This window comes from Carcharodon carcharias, chromosome 21 (assembly GCF_017639515.1).
Source record: "Carcharodon carcharias isolate sCarCar2 chromosome 21, sCarCar2.pri, whole genome shotgun sequence".
Classification (NCBI taxonomy): domain Eukaryota; kingdom Metazoa; phylum Chordata; class Chondrichthyes; order Lamniformes; family Lamnidae; genus Carcharodon; species Carcharodon carcharias.
In genome coordinates, this window is record NC_054487.1 from 10,942,652 (window position 1) to 10,969,077 (window position 26,426).

Sequence of the window (26,426 nt, forward strand, 5' to 3'; positions counted from 1 at the left end):
GTATCTAGGCCATATCGTTGGACATAGTAAGTTGGCTCCAAGAGATGTGAAAATCAAGGCTATCGTGGATTTCCCAATGCTGACAAGAAAACGAGACATTTTGAGATCTCTGAGCATCAGTGGGTTTTATCAAAAGTTTGTACCAAATTTTAGCTGAAGGTTTCTCCTCTGACTGAACTATTAAAAAAGAACAAGAAGCTTCAATAAGCGCAGCAGTGTCAGAAGGTGTTTGACAGTTTGAAAACTGTATTGACAACATGACAGTGGTTTTGACAGCACCCAATTACGACAAGCAATTTAAGTTGGCCATTGACGGAAGCAATGTAGTCATTGGGGCTCTCCTGTTACAAGAAGATGAAAACGGAAATAAGAAACCAAGAGGGTATTTTTCATGAAAGTTAAATGTGCAACAGAGAAGATATTCAACGATCGAAAAGTAGACTTTATGTTTGGTGTTAGCGTTGCTGCATTTTGAAATTTATGTGGCAAACAATTTGTCAGAAACAATTGTTTGTACAGACCACAATCCTTTAAAGTTTCTGGACAAATTTCGAGACAGAAGTGCAAGGCTATTCAGATGGAGTTTATGTTACAGCTACCATCTAATCTATAGATTATAGATGTTGTTGGATGAGAAAATCTGATTGCAGGTGCGTTATCAAGAGTTTGAAGTTTAAAGGGAAAATTGGACATTTAAAACCTGGACACTGAACCAAAATGATGTCTGCTGATACGAAGAATTTGTATACACATATAGCTATGTTAATGCATGCAGCTGGTAATGTAATAGTGTAAGTATATAGATAAGTGCAGGAGATAGTATAAGATAGATTAATGAAAATGAAGCCGTCTTTTTAAATTATGACGATTCATTTTCCAATACAGAGGGGGATGTCAGGAAGATGTAATAATTTCCAAAATGTTATTGGAATTTATTGTAAAATAAAGTAATAGTGGGGTGTGTCTATGTGTGTGTGTGTATGTGTGTGTGTGTGTATTGTGTATGTGTGTGTGTGTATTGTGTGTGAGAGACTTAATTGAATTAGAGGCAGCTAGCCTGGGTGATTTGATGTAAGAAGAGATATTAGATTTGAAATGTTAATTAGCTAAACATGGGAAGTTTGAGAATGTGAAGTGTGAAGTGAACATTGCATTCCTAAACAAACTATAATGGTCTGAATTCAAAAGAGGTGATGTAATGTATACCTAGCCAGCAAAAGTAGTGAGAAACAGTGTGTTTATTTATTTTCCCCCAAACATTACTGGTGGAATTGAGACTGCGACAGATTTTTTATTAGTAGAGAAGTAAAGTTCAAAAGACATAGAGAAACAATGGGAAAATATGTTTAAAGGAGTGAAGGCTGTGTGTAAGGATAGGCATTTTGAGATCGAAGAAGTGTGAAAAACCTTCAGCATCTATGCCTCAAGCTGCTGTCTTCAAAGGACGGAAGTTAGGAAAAGTTCTTTTAAATCAGTGTCTGTAGCCTTAACAAAAGCATAACTGGGAATAAGGTTGATTAGGGGATTTAGAAGTTATCATAGTAGTAGTTTTAGATCTATGTATGTATTTGAAACCATTTCTCTTATTAATAAATGTTTAATCTAGTTTTGTATAATCCTATAAAACTTGGTGGTCTTATTACTACTGAATTCAAGGCATGCCATCTTGAAATTTATACAATTTGCAAAACAAGTTGTTGCAGGTGTTCCAAGTTTCCCTTTGGCATTTGAACAACTCAGCATTTACCATCGGCTGTGCCACAACAGAATTCTTAGAGATAGAAAGGGGTGAAACGATGGAGGAATCTGAAAACAAGGACGAGAATTTTAAAATCGAGGTGTTGCTGGACTGGGAGTCAATTTAGGTCAATGAGTTCAGTGACAATGGATGAATGGGACCTAATTCTAAAAGTAGCAGAATTTTGGAAAAGTTCAAATTATTGGAGGGTGGTAGCCATAGGGATGGATATGAGATTGCAAACTCATCTAGGATCCAAAAGGATACAAAGCGTGCAAGTGGTCTTGTTCAACTTCAGGCAGTGACCAGGAAGAGGGATGAAGTTAGTTAGAGGAAGTTTCTGCTCATCCAGTATTGGTTGTCGGACAAACAGTCTGACAACTTAGAGACATGGGAGGGCTAAGAAAGACGTAGTGCACAGTTAAAACAAATGATGAACAATTTCTCAGGAAATAAAGGACAAAAGTTTAGTACCAACTTTTCCTAATACTGAAGAATTCAAATTCAGCAGGCAGTGAATCAGTCATACATTCATTCATGATTTAAGTGCTGGATTGGAGGAGCTTCCCCAAAAAGCATGGAATCCAGCAAAAGGACCTGGTTACCATAATTAGCACTTCACAATAAGGCTGACATCGGCCAGCAATAAGACACAACTTTGCCAAATCTTCTTCTTTGGCACAAAAATGCCAGGTGGGGGCTTAAGAACTCCCAGGAGATTGGAAAACAGAGTGAATGAATGTGGAGCGAAAAAAAGCATGAGACCATTTGTGCTCCATATTAGCACAAGGCCAAAATCAATATACACTGTATCAAAACTCCCAAGCATACCTTACAAAATTGGAACTTGTTATCATCCTGATAGCCAGTCGTTGAATTTATTCACAGAGTGAATCATTACAGGTATATACCTCCTAGCGTACCTTTCACCCTGGTGTCAGTAAGTACCTCTTTATCTGTGCTCAAGTAACCATTCAATCAATGCCCTCCACTTATATATACTTAACCTCAATTGATATAATTCGCACTCGTATGCTTTGACACTGAGAGTTAGCCTCAGAGGGTAAGGTTACCTTAGCTCCTGTAAGGAGGGTATAAATGACGAATTAAATTTGCTGCCAGAATGTTTATAAATGTATTTCTGCTACAAGTGTGGGATGTGGCACTGCGGTGACAAACAATTTTGTTTTCATTTCAGGCACTGATAATCAGCATCAAGCACTATTCGGCCAGGTATAGCACACAGCCAGGTGCACACAGGCACACTTGAATCAATACTTGCCAGCCTCCAAGGTAGAACCTTCAGACAAAGTGAATTTAATACACAAATCAGAGTAAAGGGTGAATTTGTGTAATACAGTGCATTTCACAGTTCCAGCATTTTACAGCCAATGAAGTGTTTTTTTTGAAGAGTAATGTAATCATTGTTTTAATGTAGGAAACATAGCAGCCAATTTGCACACAGCAAGATCCCAAAGCAGCAAAGTGATAATGACCAGATGATGTGTTCTTAGATGTGTTAACCAAGTGATAAATATTGTGTAGTAAACACCAAGAGAACCCTCTTGCTTGACTGTCAATAGAGCTGTGGGATCATTTGTGTTCACTGAAAGAAGGGAACAGAAAATTGGTTTAACGGCTCATCCAAAGGATGACACTGCAGCACTCCCTCCATACTGCATCAAAGATCGATTGTGTGCCTCCCAGAGATATCAGTGGATAAATGCACTGCAGAGTGTGACAACGTTATCAGGAAGGGTTTAAACCTAATCTTTGCGTCATTGGCAGGTTGAGTATTGAAAACACTGCTCCAATTGCTAATTTTGCCTGATGCAATGGAATTGGCAGGAACTGAGTTTAATCGCAGTTGTCATGGTCTCCACTCTCCAAACCACCTGCTCCTTTCCCAATGTTCCTAACCATCTGCTCCCCTGCAGCATCCCTCCCTGCTACCAGCGAGAGTACCAGTGCCAATCCAAACACAAAGAGCAACATAGAAAGCTAGCAAAATTTGACCAGCAGTTGAGAAAAAAACTGGCCCAAAAAAGCTGCTAACCAGTATATCAACCCCATAAATGTCAGCGTGCTCCCTTAATCAGTTCCAAAACAGAAAGATCAGTTAGCAAAAATAACAAACATTGGATTGAATCAGGGTGTGAGAAAGAAATGTTAACATCTCATCAAAAAGTTGGCACATCCAACAATGCAGTGCATCCTCACTGGCACTATAGTGGCAGCCGAGAGTGGGCTTTGAAATCATGACCCAAGTCAGAGGCAAGGGGCAGAGTTTTCTGCCTGTTGGGTAGGCGGAGATGGAGTGGGCACAGGCCCAAGCTGCGTCCGCAATCGGGTCCGCGCCGCCATTTTACACGGGTGGGCAAATTAAGGCCCGCCCAGCGCATTTGCCGACTCCCGTGGATGGTGGGAGTGTGTGGGCTGTGGTGGGCGGGCACAGACCACCAGGTCCAATGGCGACCCAGCAGCCTGTTTAAAGCAAGGCCTGGCAGCCTTCTGTAGGCTGCTCACAACGGCCAACTCAAGATCAAACCGTAGGGGGTTTGCTGAGCAGGGCCAGGCTGCAGGGTCTGTCACAGGAGCAGGGCCAGGCTGCAGGGTCTGTCACAGGAGCAGGGCCAGGCTGCAGGGTCTGTCACAGGAGCAGGGCCAGGCTGCAGGGTCTGTCACAGGAGCAGGGCCAGGCTGCAGGGTCTCCCCCAGGAGCAGGGCCAGGCTGCAGGGTCTCCCCCAGGAGCAGGGCCAGGCTGCAGGGTCTCCCCCAGGAGCAAGGCCAGGCTGTAGGGTCTGTCACAGGAGCAGGGCCAGGCTGCAGGGTCTGGCCCAGGAGCAGGGCCAGGCTGCAGGGTCTGTCACAGGAGCAGGGCCAGGCTGCAGGGTCTCCCCCAGGAGCAGGGCCAGGCTGCAGGGTCTCCCCCAGGAGCAGGGCCAGGCTGCAGGGTCTGTCACAGGAGCAGGGCCAGGCTGCAGGGTCTGTCACAGGAGCAGGGCCAGGCTGCAGGGTCTGTCACAGGAGCAGGGCCAGGCTGCAGGGTCTCCCCCAGGAGCAGGGCCAGGCTGCAGGGTCTGGCCCAGGAGCAGGGCCAGGCTGCAGGGTCTGTCACAGGAGCAGGCCAGGCTGCAGGGTCTGTCACAGGAGCAGGCCAGGCTGCAGGGTCTGTCACAGGAGCAGGGCCAGGCTGCAGGGTCTGGCCCAGGAGCAGGGCCAGGCTGCAGGGTCTGGCCCAGGAGCAGGGCCAGGCTGCAGGGTCTGTCACAGGAGCAGGCCAGGCTGCAGGGTCTGTCACAGGAGCAGGGCCAGACTGCAGGGTCTGTCACAGGAGCAGGGCCAGGCTGCAGGGTCTGGCCCAGGAGCAAGGCCAGGCTGCAGGGTCTGGCCCAGGAGCAGGGCCAGGCTGCAGGGTCTGGCCCAGGAGCAAGGCCAGGCTGCAGGGTCTGGCCCAGGAGCAGGGCCAGGCTGCAGGGTAGGCCAGTGGGCGTGCCAATGTGCCCCTCACTTTTCTGATGAAAGCCTTGTTGCCCTCCTCGAGGAGGTGACCGCACGGTGGGAAGTGCTTGTACCCCAGGATGGGAGCAGGAGGTCCCCCCACATGATGAAATGGGCCTGGGAGGAGGTGGCGGAGGTGATGAGCTCCCGCGATGTGGTGCGATGCACCTGGATCCAGTGTCATTAGCGCTTCAACGATTTGTTGTGCTCTGGGAGGGTAAGCACCATGTTGGCATTGGGCATTTAACCCAGCAGGTAGCCTTAGCCTTTGCGGCACCCCCCCCCCCCCCCACCCCCCCCCACCCCCTGCAAGTTCTATTGTCGTGATTGCATTGAATCATGTTGGGCATTTCTCGTACGCTGGGTGGGCAAGCAGATGGTGCCCATGCTTACATCAGCCTGAGTGGTTCATGAGGGGATGGGATCTCCCCCATACCATGTGTTGCTCTCAGCCGTACATGACTAGTCTGGGGGCAACCTGCAGGAGATACAGCTAGGCGCACCCTCAGAACTCCAACACATGTCCTATTCACGGTGATGAGATTGTGGAAGGGGAGCCTCAAGGTCTCGTGGCTAAGAGCCATCTGCTGCCTTCAACACTGCACGTAGTTGTGCCTCCGTGCTATGGGACCTAAGACCATGTGTTTGCTAAAGTGATGGATGCAGAATGTGTCCAAGGTGGCCGTTGGGGGGGTTGGGAGCAGGCGTACTATCTTTGTGTGAATGATCAGCAGTAGCAGGGAGAGGAGGCACTGGAGGCCTGATATGAGTCACTGTGGTTGGGGTGTGGTGTGCACGTGCAGAGTCCCATGTGCGATTAGCCCCAATGAATGGTCTTCTCTGTTTTTCAGGATGATTTTCAGCCGATTCGAACAGGAGGCCCTGGAGCTTGAGAGGCGCCATGTACCCAGGTCAACTGGTGTCGGTGAGGCTGGAGTGGAACAGCCAAGTATTTGAGGTCAACAGTGAGATCTACTCTGTCTTCCCACCATCCATAGCACTGATGATTGTTTGATTTGTTATTGTTGCAACATTGCTCATTCACAGACTGATAGAGTCAGACGTGTGGGTCATAGACAAAGGTCCCTCAACCCTTCGAAGATGCATCTTCCTAAGTCTCCGAGTCCCATTTCCCAGCACTATGCCCATGACCTTTTAAGCCATGGCATCGCAACAACACATCCAAATACTTGTTACATGTTAGGAGGGTTTCTGCATCTACCACCCTTTCAGCCAGTGCATCCCACATTACTGTGAGCAAAGTTCCTCATCACCTCACCTGTCAACCTCATGCTCCTTACCTTAAATCAATGCCACCAGGTTAATCATCCCTCCACCAAGGGGAAATGTTCGTTTCTGTCGACACTATCTATGCCCCTCATAATGTTATAAAGCTCAATAATATCACCCCCCCAATCTCCTCTCCTCCAGGGGAAATAACCCCAGTCTATGCTATGTCTCCTCATAACTCAAACTCTCCAGCCCAGCCAGCATCCTGGTCAACGACCTCTGCACTCTCTCCATTCCAATCACATCCCTCCTGTGAAGCACATTTCACAACTGCACTCAACACTATAGCTGTGGCCTAGGCAGCTTTTTCTGCACTTGCAACATGACCTCCCTGTTCTTATATTCTATTCCACAGCTAATAAAGTCAAGTATGGCATTTACCTTCTTAAATACCTTATGTACCTGTCCTGCTACCTTAATGGGCCTGTTGACATGCCCAGCAAGGTCCCTCTGATCCTCTTTACTTTCCACGCTCCTACCATTCATCATGTATTCCCACACCTTGTTTGTCCTCCCCAAGTTCATCATCTCACACTTATCCACATAACATTCCATTTGGCATTTCTTAGGCCATCTGACCAGCCCATCTGTATCCGCCTGTAATGTTAGGGTCTCCTCCTGACTATTTGCCATCCCACCAATATTCGTCTCCATAGGCTCTGGAAGGTTGAGTGCACAATGAGCTGGGGGAAAGGGATGAAGTGTGTCACTGAATGGATGCTATCTGATCCACTGTCCTTGTTGTTCATTTCAGCATCTTCAGAGCCTGTCCACCAGGAGCAATTCCAGATGCCCCCTCTCACATCTGAGGGCCCTCAACTGTCACCTGCATCACACCATTTCTGCGAGGCAGGCACCAGCGCAGATACTAGCACATTGGTGGGAATTGCAACATCGGCTAGTGCCCCAGGGCACAGTGGAGAGGGCACTTCACAATCGCTGGAGGAGTTGGCAGAGACAGAGAGTGCCCACGGCGCCAGCAGTCGGAGGACTGCAGGGGACCAGGCACATGCTGAGTCAGGGCGTGATGATGTGCCTCTGGAGTCGTCCGCGATGCAGCAGCTGCAGGAAATGTGGCCGGGTGTGAGGGAGCATCTGGGAGTGTTGCATGAGACGATGCTTCACTTGGTGTCCGTGGTGGAGGAGTCCACACGGAGCATCACTGATGCAATGAGCCTCATGGCAGAGTGTCATGCTTCCTCCATGGAGAGAGTGGTGACTCTCGTGGAGAGGGGCATCCAGGAGAACAAGCAGCTTCTCCTGGGGTTATGTTCGGACCTGCAAGCCCTCACAGCGCCGGTGGCCACAGCTGGTCATTGCCATTGTGGGAGATGGTGTGGGCTTCAAGCCTCCCAGCTTGTTGCCCATCCATCCACAGTGAGCAGGGAGGTCCGAAGTGACCTCACGTCGGTGCAGCAGCTGCCCTTTGTCTCTATGGGCACCTCTCAGGGTGCTCCGGATGAGGGCAGCAGCTCCTCCGCCTCTCTCCCAATGACCGCTTCATCCGGTGAGGCTGCGATGACTGGGGAGATGCCAGCTGTGGAACTGGCAGCTCCCTCCCAGGCGGGGTCAGCACAGGCTCCACGGGCCAGAGGACGCCCACCAAGGTCATCGAGGCCAACAGGACAGCAGAGTCAGCAGCTAGCTCAGAGTCCACTCCCAGCGATGGGGCAGCACCAAGACGTAGCACCCGGAAATGTAAACGTAAGGCACGTTAGGCACCATGGGATTCTCACTGGTGCTTTTGTGTTGGCCTGAGTTTAGGAAATTATAATTTTTTTCTGCTTGATTAACGATTTGTTTTGGATTCATGAGAACTTCTGATGGTTAAAATAAAATTTGTTACCACGGCTGAGGGTGGCTCCTTTGTTCTGCATTTGTATGTTTTACATACATGTCATGAGTGTTTGTTTCCACATTGAAGTTTATGTCCAAAACCCTTAGTTGCAGCTGATGACCTGGCATATTTAGTACTTAGGTGCTGAGTATGGAAGCGCCAGGCAATGCTGGTCCTCCTGATCCATGTGTGTGGAACTAGCTGAAGGTTCATTGGATTAAAGCCTCCCAGGTATCCCTGCCTCCCTGGAGTATGCCCAGGTCAGTGTCTACCCCCTCAGCATTTCCCTGTGCCTGCTCATCCTCGGACTCACTGCTGGACTCATCGTGTGCAGCCGCAGACACTGCATCAACATCTTCATCATCCACTGTGTCCCCCCTTCCCAGCATAGGATTGTGGAGAGTGCAGCATGTAACCACTATCACTGAGACATGATCTGGGGGGTACTGGAGTGCGCCCCTTGTGCGGTCCAGGCATCGGAAGTGCATCTTGAGAAGACCGATGGTTCTCTCCACCACAGCCCATGTGGAGCTGTGGCTCCTATTGTACCGCTGCTCAGCTTCTGTTCTTGGATGGTGGAGAGGCGTCATGAGCCACCTTCTGAGGGGATAGCCCTTGTCACCCAGCAGCCATCCATCCAGCCGGGCTGGAGCACTGAAGAGCCCCGGCACCTGGGAGTGTCTGAGGATGTAGGTGTTGTGGGAGCTGCCTGGGTACCTTGCACAGACTTGTAGAATCAGCATCCTGTGATCACACACTATCTGCACGTTCATGGAGTGGAAGCCCTTCCTGTTGATGAAGGCACCGGGCTCACCTGCTGGCGCCTTGATGGCCACATGTGTACAGTCTATAGCACCCTGGACACGGGGGAAGCCAGCAATAGCCGTGAAGCCTCTGGCTCGCTGTGTCTGACTTGCCTGGCCCCAGCGGAAGTGGATGAAGGTCAATGCCCGTCTGAACAGAGCATCTGTAACCTGCTTGACACAAGTGTAGACAGCTGATTGGGAGACTCCGCAAAGATCACCCACTGAGCCCTGGAAGGAGCCAGAGGCATAGAAGTTGAGGGCAGCTGTGAGCTTCAGAGTCACTGGCATGGGGTGTCCATCCACACAGTTAGGGGAGATCTCAGGGCCAATCATCTGACAGATATAATTGACTGTCTCCCTTGAGAGACGGAACCTCCTTCGACACTGCACTTCAGTCATACGAGGTAGCTGCTTCACCGCCTGTAAACCCTGGCAGCAGGATAGTGGCATCTTCTGCGTCGAACTTCATCGCGCACCTGCCCAGTGAAACATCACGATGGCGCGCGGTGAGTTCGGGACGCTTGCATCTAAATGAACCCACTGGCAGCCAAAGAGCCTGAAAAACCGACTGGCTCTGGGGGAAACCCAGCAAACCATGATTAAACCTCGGTAAATCCAATCCATTTCAGCACGCTTCTGAGATAGAGTGAAGGAGGAGGAGCAGGAGAATGAGCCAAGGGCGGTACAGTCCAATCAAGCTTGGCCAAGCTGATCATTCGGGGCCTTGCCTCCACCTTCACAGATTCTACCCTCACGATTCCCAACATATCTTACAGGGAGAACCTGAGCGGCATGGGGTGCAGCACACCCGCTCTAAGATTTCTCATTCCACAGGTTTACAATTACTTTTCCTCACCCCACCTGCTATCTCCCTGACAAATTCCTCCAGAGCTGCCACTAGTCCATAAAATGCTGCTGTGCCAGGCAAATTGAGCCACCACTCTCGGTGCACATGACAGACCATTTGAAAATGCATGTTCTGTGCAACATTGCTGCGGAGAGTCTCTGTGAAGCTCTCAGATCTCAATCTGTGATAACTGTCATTCACGAAGCCTGGCCAGGTGGACACTTTTCTGTCAGAGACCTTTAGTTCATAACAAATTTTGCAGTGGACTCAGAAGCTTTCTTTATTCGCTCCTGCCTTGAAAGATGAAGGATTGCTTGAGTCTGTGTTAAACAGAAAGGCTGCCCCTCTCACATACACAGAGAAACAGGAAATATTTGACATCTTCACTGTCACTGAGTCAAAATCCTGAAACATCCTTTTACCTACACTGTGGGTGTACCTACACCACATGGACTGCAGCAGTTCAAGAAAGTGACTCACCACCACCTTCTCTAGGGCAATTAGTTTTGGGCAATAAATGCTGGCATAGTCAGCAATGCCCACATCTCATGAAAATCTAAAAACATCTTCATGTTGGTTAAGTGTTATTCCAGGTCGGTGAAGACATGATAAACGATAGGTTACATGTTTTGATGATGAATTGCAGACGTTATAGTTCCAATTAATTCAGAAACATAACATTCAACCATGGGGTGGAAATAAAAGTCAGAGATTGTAGTGTTCAATTGGTCTGTGTTTGATTATGTCAGCCTGGCCATTGATCTACGTTCACTGTATTTGCTTGGTTAAATCTGGGTGTGGACTCAGAGCAAAGTAAACGAACATCACAGAAAGGCCTCGAAGCTGAGCTGTAACAATGAGTGCTGACATTTTTGCAGTGATTGCGAAGATATTTTCAAACTCTCGTAAATAAACCTGTTGCACAGGGACTGCTAATTCTGATAAACCCACATCTGCAAATGGAATGTAGACAAATTTTAACATTGGGCAGAATCGTCCCAGATTTGCACTAAGTGCCACAATGGCGGCTTCTCACGCTGTATTGTCCCAAACCCATCGTATTAATTATGCATTCCTGGGAAACATGTCATTTCCATGGCAGATGGGCTCCGATTCACCCACCATGCTGTCACCTCGCCGCTTCATCACGCCAGGCGCTGCGTTTAAGTGCAGCCACGCGTACACCTCTCAGTGCTTCCAGCCCAGGACTGCTCCAAATAATACATGGTCCTGAAAGGCAAGATGACTGCAGCCCCCAGGTTTAATGACACGTCCCTCGTGCGCCTTTTGGACACGGTGGAGGCCTGTCGTGATGTTCTCTAACCCTCTCAGGCCACAGGAGGGGCAGCAACATTACCGCTCTGGCTTGGTAGGCGATGGCAGTGGTGGTCAGTGCCAATGCTGCACAGAAGAGGTTGGCCATCCAGTGCAGAAAGAGGATGAATGATCTCATCTGTGCTGCCAGGGTAAGACAACCATCTCATCACTCTAAACTCCCACACTCACAAGCCCATCACACATTCACTGGCCTCTCACTCACTGCCAGCTCAAGGGACATCACCACCTATTCTCTCACACACACACCCTCACATGTCCACCTGGCCTCATCTCCTCTGGGGGCTGCCTCCTCAGCCCTCACCATCTTGAGGCCATTTGCACGTGTCCCCGCACAGACCCCGGGATACCCTCCTTCCCCATCCCCAGTACTGTCCTCACCCTGCGGCCTCTTCCCTTTCCTGAGGCCACTTCTCCCCCTTCCCCAAACAAGCCCTGGCTCTGCAGCTGTACAAAGCCACGCCTCACCTTACGGCTGGTCTGGTAGGTAGAGACCTGCCCATGAGCCCCCCCCTAACAGTGATGCGGTGCCGTCTGTGAATCCTGGCGCTGATGACTGCGAGTGCTGCCCGAAGCAAGGTGGGCAAACAAACCTCGAAGTCCCGAGTGCAGCTTGCAGGTTGCATGTTGCTTGTGTACAGTTGTGAAACAAATCGGTGTGATGGAGACAATCCAGCGGGGTGCAGTGGAGGGGATGAGTCCGGTGGGCTGGACTTGTAAAGATATGCCGATGTATTGCAGTGAGGTTCCTGATATCCGACGGTGGGAAACGTGGCCCACTATCGATGGGCTGAGTGGACGATCACAAACTGGTTTCACGACGTTGTGAAACCCGATTTTTGGCCTTCTCACCATGTTGTTTGCCCAGACCACTGAGCATGCCAGCTGCCAGTGGGCACAGCCGATTCTGCCCATTAGCCATAGAGGGGCTTTCTTCATTTATTTTTCTGTAAGCGTCTTTCAGGCAACCGATTTGATTGACAGATCAACCAGGGTGAAACTATAACTGCAGCGGACAGGGGCTCGTTCAGCTGCCTAGAGACAGGCTTACAGGCCCTCCCTATACAACAGCAGCAGCTGCAGACCACCCCAGTGGGGGTCCCCTGCTCCCACCTCAACGGTGTTTGGGTTGCAAAGACTACTTTTTAAATTTTAAATGTTATAAAGTTGGAGAGAGGGCACCTCCATTTTGCGGCACACTTTATCTCTCTCACTCTCTCTCTCCTTTCCCTTGAGTGGCATCCTTCTATTGTCTTCAAACTGGAAAACTTCCTCTGGACCCTCCTCCAGCTTCAACATCCCGCACCCTCCCTGTCTTTAATTAGACCGTGTATCCACCCTCTGGCCACAAATTGTGGTCTTCTCCGATTTGGCCAACGTGATTCTTTCCCCACACAGTGAGGGCTCGTGGTTTCCATTTCAGCCTGAGAGGGGGGATTCAGAAAACTGCAGGGGGAATCCTGTCATACAACATGGATGCAGGCCATTTGGCCCGACCAGACTGTGTTGGCCTTTATCCTGCTCACGTGTAGCACTGACCAAATCCCATGTGCCTGCCTTGTTCCTTTTGTTTCCTCCCTCCTTCAGCTATCTTTCTAACTTATCCTTACATGCTAACACGGTCCCTATTCAGCCACTAATTCAGTTAGTGCACTCAACAACCTCACACAACCCTCTGTGAAAAACAAGGTTTATCTTGCTCGTCATCCTAAATCACTTGTACTAAAGTGTATATCTATGTCCCCCTATTCTGGACTCCTCAGTGTTTCTGTGTACTCTATCATATTCCTTCAAATTTTAACAGCTCATCAAATCACCCCTTAATCTCCTCTGTTCCAAAGAAAACATCCCCTGTATTTCAAGTCTTTCCTCGTATTCACATTTTTGTGTTGTACATAAAGTTTACGGCACAGAAATAGGCCACTCGGCCCATCAGTCCACTTATGCTCCATTTGAGCCTTCCCCCATCCTTCCTCACCGAATTATCAGTATAACCCTCTGTTCCCTTCTCCCTCAAATGCTTTTCTCACCTCCACTTAAATGCATCTATACTGGGCCAGAAATTCCATGGAGTGCCAATCACCATCGGGTTGCAAGTCCACTCCTTTTTACTTACCCAGGTCGGGAGCTGCACATTTCTCGTCTGAAATTCCATCCCGAGCCTGGTGAGAAATGTGTAGCGCCGCAGCTCCAGAGCCCTTCCAGTGCAAGGCAGCGGTGTTGGGGGTTGGGAGGGGGGGGAGTGAAGCCATGCCCCCTTTTTACAGCACACACTGCAGGGTCGAGTGATTGGCGGTCGGGGGAAGGAGAGGTCAAGTGGTCAGAGGGGATCGAGTGGTCGGGAGGGGTTAGTGGTCCGGGGAGACTAAGGTAGTCGGGGGGAGGGTCAGGGGTATAGTCAGAGGCAGTGGGGGGCATACTTGGGGGTGTAATCATGAGGGGCCAGTTGTTGGTGGGGTCAGTTGTCAGGGGACTGTCAGGTGGTCGAGGGATAGGGTGGTAGTCACATCTAATGTTGGACACCGTGTTTTGAGGTTTGCAAGCACGGGCTGGTTGGGTATGGTCCGTACCTTGCCCATTGCAAGCAGCTGCTAGGACATTCTGTTTGATATGATCCACCGGCCTCTGGGACATATGGCCTACACACCTAGCATCACACTGGCAGTGAAGTTCATACACCAATTACTCATTTGTGTGATAAGCACAACGTTTTTTTGGCTTGACGGTAGCTCCGTCAAGTAGTGACGGTAGTGATAGATAGCATTTGTATTGCTGTGATTCCACAATTGGACAACATTTGTTCAATAATCCTCAGTGTGTGAAGAATTATGCTGACAACCAATTTAAGATTGTCAGTTGGACTCGCAATGTGGCACATTTGCTGCACTGGAAACTACATATATTAATACACAGGTCCCTGTTCTTTGCAGACAGAAAGAACAGGTACACACATTGCGCCTGTTTCAGCTAAACAAAATAAGTGGCAGCCATTCACTGACTTATTCCTCAGGACAATGACTTGACAAATCAGGGTCAAGCTGCCTAGTTTAAGTTTAAAACAATGCTTGGCAGTTAACTGGCACCATCACTGGTGCATTCCCCAAAGCAATGCCTCTACCAATCAGAATCCACTTGCCAACCAATCAGCACTCTTTTCACAAACAGTATAAATTGTTGTTTCTCTTATATTGGTATTCTTGCAAAGTGTCCTGTTGAATGCAAGACAAAATGCTTCAACATGTCTCTTTTTTCAGCAATAAGCTTTTCTATGTTTCAATTCTACTCTCCAGAAATAAATGCTCATGCTTGGATTGCTTTTTATAAATAGCCTTATTAACTTGCATCACTCTTTTTAGTGGACTGTGTTTTAGACTCCTAAATCTCTTTGCTTCACTATGCCACTTAGACTGTTTTCTAAGTAAAATGTCACCTACTCGTTTCTCTGAGCAGAATGAAATACCTCACACATTTCTTTGTGGGAATTTGTTCAGTGGAGGAACAGAATACTACAACGGTGGAAAGCTAGGGCATTTTAAAAATGTCTGTCAGTCTAAAATACTAACAGCTCACAGGAAGAAGGAGAAAATAATAAGGTCAAATCAAATTCAAGAAGTGGAAGAGTCACAGACAAAACAAATAAAAACTTTCCCAGCAGAACTTAACGAAACAGGAAATAATTACTTCAGCATTAAATGAGAAATTGATGGTCACCTCACAGAATTTAAGCTAGACACTGGCACAGGTGTTTCAGTGTTATCTGATGAAGTAAAATTGCTTAAAAATATCATGTAACAGCCATCCAACATCCAGTTGCAAGGTCCAGGAGGGACTACATTGAAAGTAATAAGGCAGGACTTGTCGAGGTTAAGATACAAGGATAAAGAAATTATTGAACCCCTGTATGTGATACAGAACCAAGAACCATCATTATTGAGCAGAAAAGCATGTTTGCAGTTGAAGCTGACTCACAAGGTTGATGAAATTGCTGACGAGCAGTCCAGTAATGCATTCAGAAATGAATTTCCATCCCTGTTTTCAGGCTTAGGAGAGCTGAAGACAGAATGTCATGTAACCCTAAGGGTGCATGCTAAGCCTTTGCCTCTTCACAGTATGGAAGGCCCTCGCCCATTCTTAGACAAAGTCAAGAGCAAAATTGAACACCTTGTTACAACAAGGGGTCATCTCTCCAGTGGCCATACTGACAAAGTGGTGTTCTGGGATGGTCACAGTACCAAAGCCTAATGGTTCAATTAGAGTCTGGGTGGACCTGAGAATCTGTGTGGACTTGGCTCAATTAAACAATAGAGGATGAGATCCACTCGATGGTATCAGTGGATGAAAGTCTTGCCAAATTAGCAAAAAGCACCCTCTTCACAGAATTAGATGATAACAGCAGCTTGTGGCAGTTGCCTCTGGACAAAGAATCCAGGTTGCTAACTTTTATTATCACCCTTTGGTCTTTATTGTTTTAACAGGTTACCATTTGGAATTGCTTCTGCACCTGACATATTCCAAAGAATGAGGTCTCAGGCCCTGGAAGGCATGAAAGGAGCAATGCGTCATATGGATGACGTTATGGTACATGATTCATCGAGGGAAGAACATGACCATCGCATGAGAGCAGTCCTCAAAATTCTACAAGAAGCAGGTTTCACATTAACCGACAGGGGTGAATTTGCAAAGCCGATGATAAAATTCTTAGGCCGCATTGTGCAAGCTTTGGGAATTACTGCTGACCTGCAGAAAACCAAGGTCATTAGAGAGCTACCACCGCCTAAAAACATCATGGGATTACAAAGATTCCTCGGCATGGTCACTCAAGTCGGCCAGTTCCCACCGAACTTGGTGGAAATCATTGAGCCATTATGACAGCTGTTGAGGCAAGGCTGGAACGTGGACCTGCAAAATTCTTTGAATGTGATCAGAAGTCTCCTGATTTCACCAGGAATGCTAGTGTACTGTGATCAGAGCTGCCAACAATTGAAGCTACGGACCCATCATCTACAGGCTTGGGCGCAGTGATGTTTCAAGTTCAAAAAGGCAGACAAAGACAAGCAGTTTATTACATCTCAAGATCTTTTGCGGTTACAGAGAAAAGGTATGCAACTGCTGAGGAAGAAGCATTCACAGCCAGATGGGTGTATGAGAAGCTCTCTAATTATGCCATGGGGTTAAGCTTTAAAATTGAAACCAATCAAAGCTTTTTGGTTACTCTGCGTAACCTAAAGGAGATTTCAAGAAGCTGCCTAGAATTCAATGTTTTAGACTAAGACTTGTAAGATATGATTCAGTTACTGAGTATGTTCAAGAGAAGTACCAGATGACAGCAGATGCATTATCAAGAATACCAGTGGAAAGAGTCAAACTGGAAGCTTTAAATTTTACTGAAAAAGTGGAAGCATATACTTCACTCACTGCTAAACACTCAATAGCCACAGAAAAGAAAATACAAGAGATTAAGGAAGCAAAATGGCAAGACGATGAATGCATCCAAATAAAGTAGCATTCTTAGGGAAATAGGAAACCCCAAAGTAATCCTATCTAGACAGGAGGTGGGGAGGGGAGACAGAGAGGGGGTGGGCCACAGAGAGACGGGTGGGCATCAGAGAGGGGGGGGGGGTGACAGAGAGCGCAAAAGAGGGTAAAATATTGAAGCTACAATTGATCATCATGACCCTGGGCTAGACAGGAAAAAAAAAAGAATTCTGATAGAAACACCTAATACCTGTGTGTGTGTGTGTGCGTGTGTGTGTGTGTCAAATAGCTTGTGCTCACACATGAGGAATAGCTTCTTGAGGAAATCATTAGGTGATTGCAGGAAAGTATTCCTATCCAGACATTAATAATCCGCCTCCCAAGGTAAGAGGACAGGTTTGTTAGAAAATTCTGGGAACATATGGAGCTTGTATATCAAAGACAATCAACCTGGGCTGACATTAATGTTGAAAGAAGATCTAAACTCCATAGGGGGCTGGAAGTTTGGTCACCCATGTACAACACAATATGTACAAATAAGACAAAGGCCGGAATTTTCCAACCTTGTTCGCGCTGAGCGTCATGGTGAGTGTGAGTGCACAATATGGCGGGAAAGCCAGAAATTGACTTTGCAACGTCGTGAAACCAGTTTGCAATCATCCTTACATTGGGAACATCATTGGTAATACATTTCCATATCATTATAAGTCCAGCTTGCTGGAATCATCCCCCCAGTGCTGGATCATCCAGGCACACGCCAATGTGTTTCACAACTGTACATAAGTGACGTGCACTGGCGAGCTGCACCTCGCTCAGGACTTCGAGGTTTGTTTACCTACCTTTCTTCGTCACTTTTAAGGGGGTTCACGGGCAGGTCTCTATCTATCACATCAGCCATAAGGTGGGGGTGTCATTTCAACAACTGCAGGGCAAGGGCTTGCTTGGGGAAGGGGGAGAAGTGGCCTCAGGCAAGAGAAGAGGCTGCAGGGTGAGGGCTGTACTGGGGAAGGAGGGTATCCCAGGGTGTGTGTGGGGGCCACATGTTGATCTGTGCAAGTGCCCCCAAGTGCTGAGGGCTGAGGTGGCAGTCTCCAGAGGAGATGAGGCCAGATGGATTTGGGAGGGTGTTTGTGAGAGAGTGAGTGGTGATGTCCCTTGAGCTGGCAGTGAGTGAGATGCCAATGAATGTGTGATGGCCTTTTGAGTGAGAGAGTTTAGAGTGATGAGATGGTCGTCTTACCCTGGGGGCACGGATGAGATCAATCATCCTCTTTCTGCACTGGATGGCCGACCTCTTGTGTGCAGCATTGGCACTGACCACCTCTGCCACCGCCTCTCCCAAGGCTGAGTGTGTGAGACTGATGGGTCTCCTGCAGCCAAAGTGGGAGTAAAGAACATCTTGGTGGGCCCACGGATGAGTCACTGAATCAGGGGGCTGCACTCTTCTTGGCTTTCGGGCACATGTCTTTTTTTTATTCATTCACGGAATGTGGGCTTCGCTGGCTGGGCCAGCATTTATTGCCGGCACCGGTAATATAGAGGGCACTGGCCCTCCTGGGCTGCAAGCACAGCTGCAGTTTAGATATGGCATCCTGTGTGAGGAAGTGACGAGGTAACGGTATGGTAGGCAAAACGGAAGCCACATGCCAGTGAGACGGCGTGTTTCCAGTGGGTGCATGATTAGAGGCAGGAGTGGTATGATACAGCACAAAAAGCCACCATTGCAGCCAGCGGGTAAAGCGTCCCTTATCCTGCCTGTGCAAATCTTGGACATTTCTACCCATAGCTATTGTCCTTTGAAGGACACAGGAGAACATGTTAGGTATCCCACATGATGTCTAGCGTTACATGCTGGAATCACTAATCCTAGGAATGCTCTTCAACACACATACACACACGCACACGTGCAGATGCGTACACACAGGCAGACGCAGACACATGCAGACGCAGGCACAGATGCGCGCATGCACACAAACAGATGCACATGCATGCACACAGACGTACACACACACAAGGCTCTGTGGGGTGGGGGCAAATAATTTTAACCTCCTGAAATGGATGGGTTTGGGTTGAGTGACGTGCAAATTTCAAACATCTTTGAGCCCACTTCCATCAATCACACCCAATTCCAGTTTCAACGGAGAAGGCTGCAGATGGAGGGCAGGCAACTAACCCGCTCCCAGGAGAATATTATCATGAAGCTGCTCGCCTCAGATTAAACCCATCTTCCAGTTTAAACACAGCAGGCAGACTATCCCAGGCCTCAGGAAAGCTCAGAAACCTAAATGCACAAGGAAGGTGAGGACTGCTTCACAGAAGAGGCAAGTGCCTTTCCAGCACTGCTTGTGGGCCAAGAGGAGGAGGTTTTACCCCGGCCCAGCAGGTTTACCTGCATCCCCTACTGCCATCAGCCGATCTGCCCCAAAGCGACCCAAAGCAACACTCCAATCCCCAAACTTCAATCAGGCTCCCCTCCCCACCCCTCAACTCAAGAACTAACCCAGTTGCAGGCTACCTGCATCTCTTTGGGTTGCAGCCTCCTCTGACAGGATTCCAGGCCTGTCAATCAGGCTGGCTTCCAGCCAGCGAACCAGCTGAAAAAAGAAAAGACACACGCTGTGACGTTAAAATTGAACAAAGTGCAAATTTCCCAACCACTCACAAAGCTCACCCCAGTAAACACTGGAGCCTTTTCTGCTTATTGCAACATCTTTACATAGCGAGCACAAGACAAAGAAAATGCTGGGAGAAAAACCGGACCGATACATTTCCTCCAGACAGAGTTTAATCCCATTCATGGATTTCCCCAATGACACAGTGGTCAAGAGACTACTCCAACATCTGTCAATCTACACATATTAACATGTTAAATATTCTGTTTCAGGCACCAAAGCACATTATGGATTAATTGGTTTCTGAACAATGTATTGGCTGCTTCATACAGCATCTGCAGTCCACCGCATCTAATTTTGGCCAGAGAAAACAATGTCTACTTTAATTTATATTAGTTTAAAAATTCAAATGAATCCAGGAATCTTGTACTTTTCACATTGATGACCAAATCTGTCAGCGGCACCGATAAATCCACTGCCCCACTAGAACAATAGCACAGCTTTGTCAGTGGTCAGGACCCAGGCTTTAATCACCACAAACCTCTGCTCTAACCTTCCAATCTGGCATTTCATTTTTAACTTGTGGGCTCTTAACACATGGCATCATTATTACTTTTCCCTAACCAGATTAAGAAATTTGACTGACTGCACTGTGTAAACTGTGTACTGTTCATTCATGCATTTTGGCTAAAATAAACCAGGTGCTGGTTCCAAGATACCCATGGGTATTATTTAACCTTTAGAATGATCGACCTGAACGGGGTTGGTGTATTTGGTGACCTCTTTCGTGCCTTCGGAGACGGCATGCTTGGCCAGTACCCCTGGCAGCATGAGGCTGGATCTCCATTGCCGAGATGGTGTGGCACTTGCTGTAGTGAAAGAGACGTGATGCGCTCGAAAATGTCGATAATGAAGGGGTTCATGATACTCATGGCCTTGGACGAGATCCTGGCGGATGGGTGGATCTGGGTCAGCACGCTATACGTGTAAGTGGAGCAGCTCTGCTCACGAGATTTCCTCCACTTCTTGATGACTTTAGTCAGCGACTGCTTCTTCACCTTGCAGGATGCACCGCCCTTAGTCGCAGCAGCCACCACCTCAGGCATTCCACTCAACTTGGACCAACTAAGACATTCAATAAGTTCCCTCTTTTGAGACTGTTAGCTAAATCGAAGTCCATGTAATTGAAGGCAAATTATTGGCGTGGTTAGGAAATTGGCTGAGCAGCTGAAAGCAGAGTAAGGGTAATGGGCAGGTACTCTAATTGGCAGGATGTGACCAGTGATGTCCCGCAAGGATCTATGTTGAGTCCTGAACTATTCACCATATTTATAAATGACTTGGGCGATGGTATAGAAAGCCACATATCTAAGTTTGGCAGTGAAGCAAAGGTATGCAGCACTGGGAGCAGTGTCAATGAAAGCATGGAATTACAGAGATATTAGTAGATTAAGTGAATGGACAAAACTGTGACAAATGGATTTCAGCGTTGGCAAGTGTGAGTTCATCCACTTTAGACCTATAAGGAATAAGTCAGAGTACTTTCTAAATGGTGAAAAACTAATAACAGTGGAATTCCAAAACAGTCTTAGAGGTCCAGGTTTACAGATTGTTAAAATGTCATTGGCAGTTGCAGAAAATAATCAAAAGGACAAATAGAATTCTGGGCTTCATATCTAGAGGACTAGAATACAAAAAGTGTAATGTTAGGCTACAACTACACAAAGCCCTGGCTAGACAACATCTGGAGTACTTTCAGCAGTTCTGAGCACCATACCTTAGGATGGATATAATGGCCTTGGAGGGAGGGAAGTGTAAATTTAATGGAATCTTGCTTGGACTCCAAGGGTTAAATGACATGGAGATTATGATAAGCTAGGGTTGTATACCCTAGAAATTAAAAAGTTAATGGGTCACTTAGTGAGGTTTTCAAGATATTAGGAGGAAACTGATAGTTTTTCTCCATCTGTCCTGTTTCCACTGTTGCTAGGTCAATTGTTAATTTTAAGTTAGAGATTGATAGGTTTTTGGTAACCAGAAGGTATTAAGAAATGGAGGGAAAAGGTTGGTATTTGGAGTCAGTTCACAGGTCAGTCATGGTCTCTGAATAGTGGAACAAGATGACAGACTCCTGTACCTATGTTCTCATCAGAGACACTTTGCTTATGACAGAAGAACACACATGATGGAATGCATCACATTGCATTTCCTTATATACGGAACAAGAGTCTTCTGTCCATGTCATGCTATCATTATTTTTTTACACAGTGAAAAAGTGCAGTCCAGAACTTATGGGATAAGAAGTCTGCTTGAGGGACAGACTGGTGATGGTGGCCCAGAGACAATGGCCAGAACTTTTCCATTGGCAATTTGGGGGCAGGGCCCACTCGCCGACGGGAAAATGACGTGGGATGACGTTGGGAGAAACCCTCGACATCATCCTGCCCAATTTAAATATTCAGGAAGGCGGGCGGACAGCGAAATCAGTTGTCCGCCCGCTGACCTGTCAATGGCCAAATGAGGCCATTGACAGGATAATTAAAACAATTAAAAACCCTTCCTGTCCAAGCTTAAGGCTGGCGGGCAGGCCAGGAGCCCCAGCGGGCTTCTGATAATACATGAAACCTCATCCATTGGCGGGATTAGGTTTCATGTCTGTTTTAAAAAACTTTAATAGAGTTTATGTGATACTTATTAACATGTCCCATCTCGTGTGACATTGTCACATGAGGGGAACATGTTAATGATTTTGTTTTATTTTTCTATTTTTAAACTTTGAAGTACTGTCAGTGATCTCCCTGAGACAGCACTTAGCTCAGGGAGCGCAATTTGACAGTTGAGGAATCCCTCCACCCTCTGCACAGGGAGCGCATAGCGCTTCCCATCGGCCAGCACGCTGGGCGGGCCTTAATTGGCCAGCCCACTCAAAATGGCGGCGGGACCCGTTTCGGTGGCGGCAATCGGCTCCCCGCCCACCGCCGAGCCGGTGAGGCCCGCCCACCTGTCAAAGGCAAAATTCTGCCCAATATCTGTTGCAAAACCCAAAAATTGCAATGAGCGATTTTCAGCCACATAAAACAAATTGCTAGTGAGCTGTAATTACAAGGAGTTGCACATTAGCATAGTCTCCTTGAAGCTTACTTAATTACCTTAAGGATCCTTCCCTCAATTGGTTTCTTGCATTTCCTTTAGCCTCTGTCAGGAACTTGCACTGTTTAGAATAAGTCACTGCTGCACACGATTACAACGATGCTTGGTTAGGGCAATGGGTCTATACAAAGTTCTCTTTTCATATACTTCTATTTCCAGAGGTACGTTCTTTTGAGGTGAGATTTTGAGAGAGAGGTCCTGTCTATCCATACCCATGCTTTGACTAGACATTGGAGACCCCATGGCACTCTTTAAGCTCTCCTATGCCCCAAGCAACGCGCCTCACTGAGTCGTGTTGTGGTGCAAGTATCAGTGGTAAACACTCTCGCCTCCAAATCGGAAAGTTGTGGGCAAAAGTCCCATCACAGAAAGCTGGGCACAAAATCCAGGCTGACATTTCAGTGCTGCACTATCAGATATGCTGAATTTCCATTGAGATGTCAAACCAAGGTCCCACAGATGAACATATAAGAATCCTTGTCATTATTTAAAGCCGGACAGAGGAGTTCTCACCAGTGCCCCGGCCAATATATGTCTCTCAACCAACATCACTCAAAACAGATTAACTGACCATTGTCACATTGACATGTGTGGATGTTGCTGTGTGCAAATTTTCTCGTGTTTCCTACTTATCAGTGACTATACTTCAAAAGTACTTAATTGGCTGCAAAACGCTTCTTTCATTCTTCATCTGATACCACTGAAATAACTAAGCAGCCAGGCATTTCGCAACAGTGTATGGAATGTGACTGGTGTCGAATGAATGTCAATTTTCTTAAATAGAAGTCATGCTTTGCAAAAGGAAAGGCAGGATATATACACGGGTACTATCAAAGGCTCTGAGATAATCAATGTGTCCTCTATAACCTGTACCAACTTTTGATGAGCTTCAGCAATACTTCCAGTTCTCACTTCAGCCATTATAAAGCCAACCTTCAAACCGCTCAGACATTCAGATTATATGCAATAAGCCCACTGCATTCATTAAGAAATCTCATCAAGCAAAACTATGAATAAATAATCCAAACAGCTCCACTCAGCATGCACAACTTCTCAGATGCATGTCAGTCAATCACCATGCACGTTAATTTTCCTTTTTCAGCAGCGTCATCAATTGTCATGGCGACAAATGCATCATCATCCCAGAAACAATCCAAAATTATAATTGCACTTGCAGGGCTGGTGACTGAACAAGAATTGCTCAACTTGCATTTTAAGAACACTGTGGGCAGAATTTTCCCAGCTCCGCAAGGGGGCAAGATCAGGTGGATGCCTGGGAATTAGCGCCTCAGATCAAATATCCAGAACATTCCGCCTCCAAGCAATCTGGCCAGAGACATTGTAAAAATATGCTTAAAATTACTGCAAAGGTGCAGTGGAAATAAGCTGACAATTCTTGGAACACAATTCTCAGAAACATATGATTTGCAAAAAACTCTCTTTCCTACTCCTGTGTTTTCTCAAATGATCTTTGAAAGCAACAATGTCTCTAACTTGGGAAGTCTCATCACCACCTATGAGACGGATGAACTTTCAAAGAGACAAAAAGGCAAGTCCATCAGACATCCTGTGGTTACAAGTACGTGCATGGGAAAAAACAACTATGCATGATATTTTGGACTAGGTTCAGTTCTTTTGTTTTATTCATTCATGATATGTCAACATCACTGGCTAGGCCAACATTTATTGCCTATCCCTAAATCACCTTAAGAAGGTGATTTCAGAGGACATTTAAGAGTCAACCACATTGATGTGGGACTGGAGTCACATGTAAGCCATAAGACTAAAAAGACCACAAGACGTAGGAGCAGAAGTAGGACATTCGGCCCATCAAGTCTTCTGCGCCATTCAATGAGATCATGGGTTGATCGGATAATCCTCAACTCCACTTTCCTGTCTTTTCCCCTTATCCTTTGATTCCCTTACTGATTAAAAATCTGTCTATCTCGGCCTTGAATATACTTAATGACCCAGCCTCTGAGGGAAAGCATTCCACAGATTCACTACCCTCTGAGAGAAGAAATTCCTCCTCATCTCTCTCTTAAATGGGCGACCCTTTACTTTAAGATTATGCCCTCTGGTTCTAGGCTCTCCCACACAGGGAAACAGCCGCTCAGCATCTACCCTGTCAACTAAGGACAGCAGATTTCCTTCCCTAAAGGGCATTAGTGAACCAGATTTGTTTTGGCAACAATTAACAGTAGTTTCATGGTCATCATTAGACTCTTTTTTAATTTCAGATTTGTACTGGCTTCAAATGCCACCATCTGCCATGGTGGGATTTGAACTCAGGTCCCCAGAGTATTAAGATGGTCACTCATATGTATATAGTGTGCATCGTGTAAGTAAACCAGTTTGAAGTAACTGAATCAGACTACAGACAGATCACATGACCAGCATATGAAACCAAAGAGATGTTGCATTGTCTGAAGTGAAGGCTTTGAAGCTGTACGATTGTGGCTGCAAATGCTTCCACTGTCAAATTGCCAGAGGTTGCTTTCACAGGTAGCTTAGTAAACTAAGTCAGGAGAGAGGCGTTTCTTTAGTTCTCTTTCAAGGAACTGTGGTGTGATCCTTTTTTTACCTGATTGAACCCCTCTCCCTGGTTGAAGCTCTTGTCTGCTTCTCTGAAGGTGTTTTCTTTTTCCTGCCCTTTTCGATGCTTTTTGCAATAGCTAGGATGGTCACTGTTATCATGTGACCTGTACAAGTCATCTCCCAAATAAGGCATCAATACTTCAAATGGCCCTTTTCTCACTTGGGGTTCTTAGCTTTTGTCCTGGTTAAGGTGCAATATATATCCTTACAATGTGGCCTCAAAAAACCTTCATTATCTCTTAGGCTTGACCACATTGACCTATAATTAAATTAAGGATTGTATTTTGTGCTCTTGGAAGAGGGGACCCAGTCTGAAATCCATAATTATGTCTGGTAGCTTGGAGCCATTTTGAAACAGTCTTTAAACTCAGCGCAAGGAATTTTTCTTTTTAAAATGTCACCTTTAAAATGGTTTTTCTAAAAAATTGTAATTTCATTACTGTGCATCATAACACTATATACCATTCATCGCACTTCAAAGCTTTTTATTAATTCACGGGATGTGGGCCTCGCTGGCTGGGACCGATGCTGCCAGACCTGCTGAGTTTTTCCAGGTAATTCTGTTTTTGTTCAGCAATTATTGCCCATTCCTATTTACCCTTGAGAAGGTGGTGGTGATGCACCAGAGTAGCTTGATAGGCCATTTCAGAGGGCAGTGAAGAGTCAAACGCATTGCTGTGGGTCCACAGCCACATGTAAGGGCTGCAGATTTCCAGATGGGTTTTTACAACAATTGATATGGTTCCATGGTTATCAGATTCCAGGTTTTTACTGAATTCAAATTTCACCATCTGCTGTGGTGGGATTCGAACCCTAGTGCCCAGAGAATTACCCTGGGCCTCTGGATTATTAATCCATCAACAAACCACTACCTCACCGCCTCCCTAGTATTCTTCGGTTTCAAGACAAATGGTGCATTAAAGAAACGACAAAGAGCAACCCAATGTCTTCAGGCTTGCTGCCATTTCAATGCACGCTGTGAATTACCCATTTCTTAGAGCTGAATTTTGCCCTTGACGGGTGGGTGGGCCCAACTGAGTTGGCGGCAGGTGGGCAGCTGATCGCCGCCTACAGAACGGGCTGCGCCACCATTTTGCGTGGGCCGGCCAATTAAAGGCCACCCAGCGGGTTAGCGACTCCTGTGTACATCGGGAAAATCGAATCGGAGGCGGGCGTGTTCAGACTGCAGCTTCCAATGGGGAACCGGCTGTCTGTATAAAGAGTGGCCAGGCAGCT

General features: G+C 46.9%; 2 protein-coding genes across 2 annotated transcripts in view; both read right to left on the reverse strand.

Moving 5' to 3' along the window:
• The window catches only part of cntn1b (contactin 1b), an 836,554-nt gene that overhangs the window by 730,548 nt on the left and 79,580 nt on the right, over positions 1-26,426 (reverse strand). The gene's annotated exons all lie outside the window — the stretch shown is intronic.
• LOC121293038 (putative histone H2B type 2-D) lies at positions 16,660-20,548 on the reverse strand. The gene is made up of 3 exons (XM_041215631.1): positions 20,180-20,548; positions 19,331-19,424; positions 16,660-16,739 (listed from the first exon to the last, which is right to left on the reverse strand). The coding sequence occupies exons 1-3, from the start codon at positions 20,546-20,548 to the stop codon at positions 16,660-16,662; spliced, it is 543 nt and encodes a 180-aa protein (XP_041071565.1).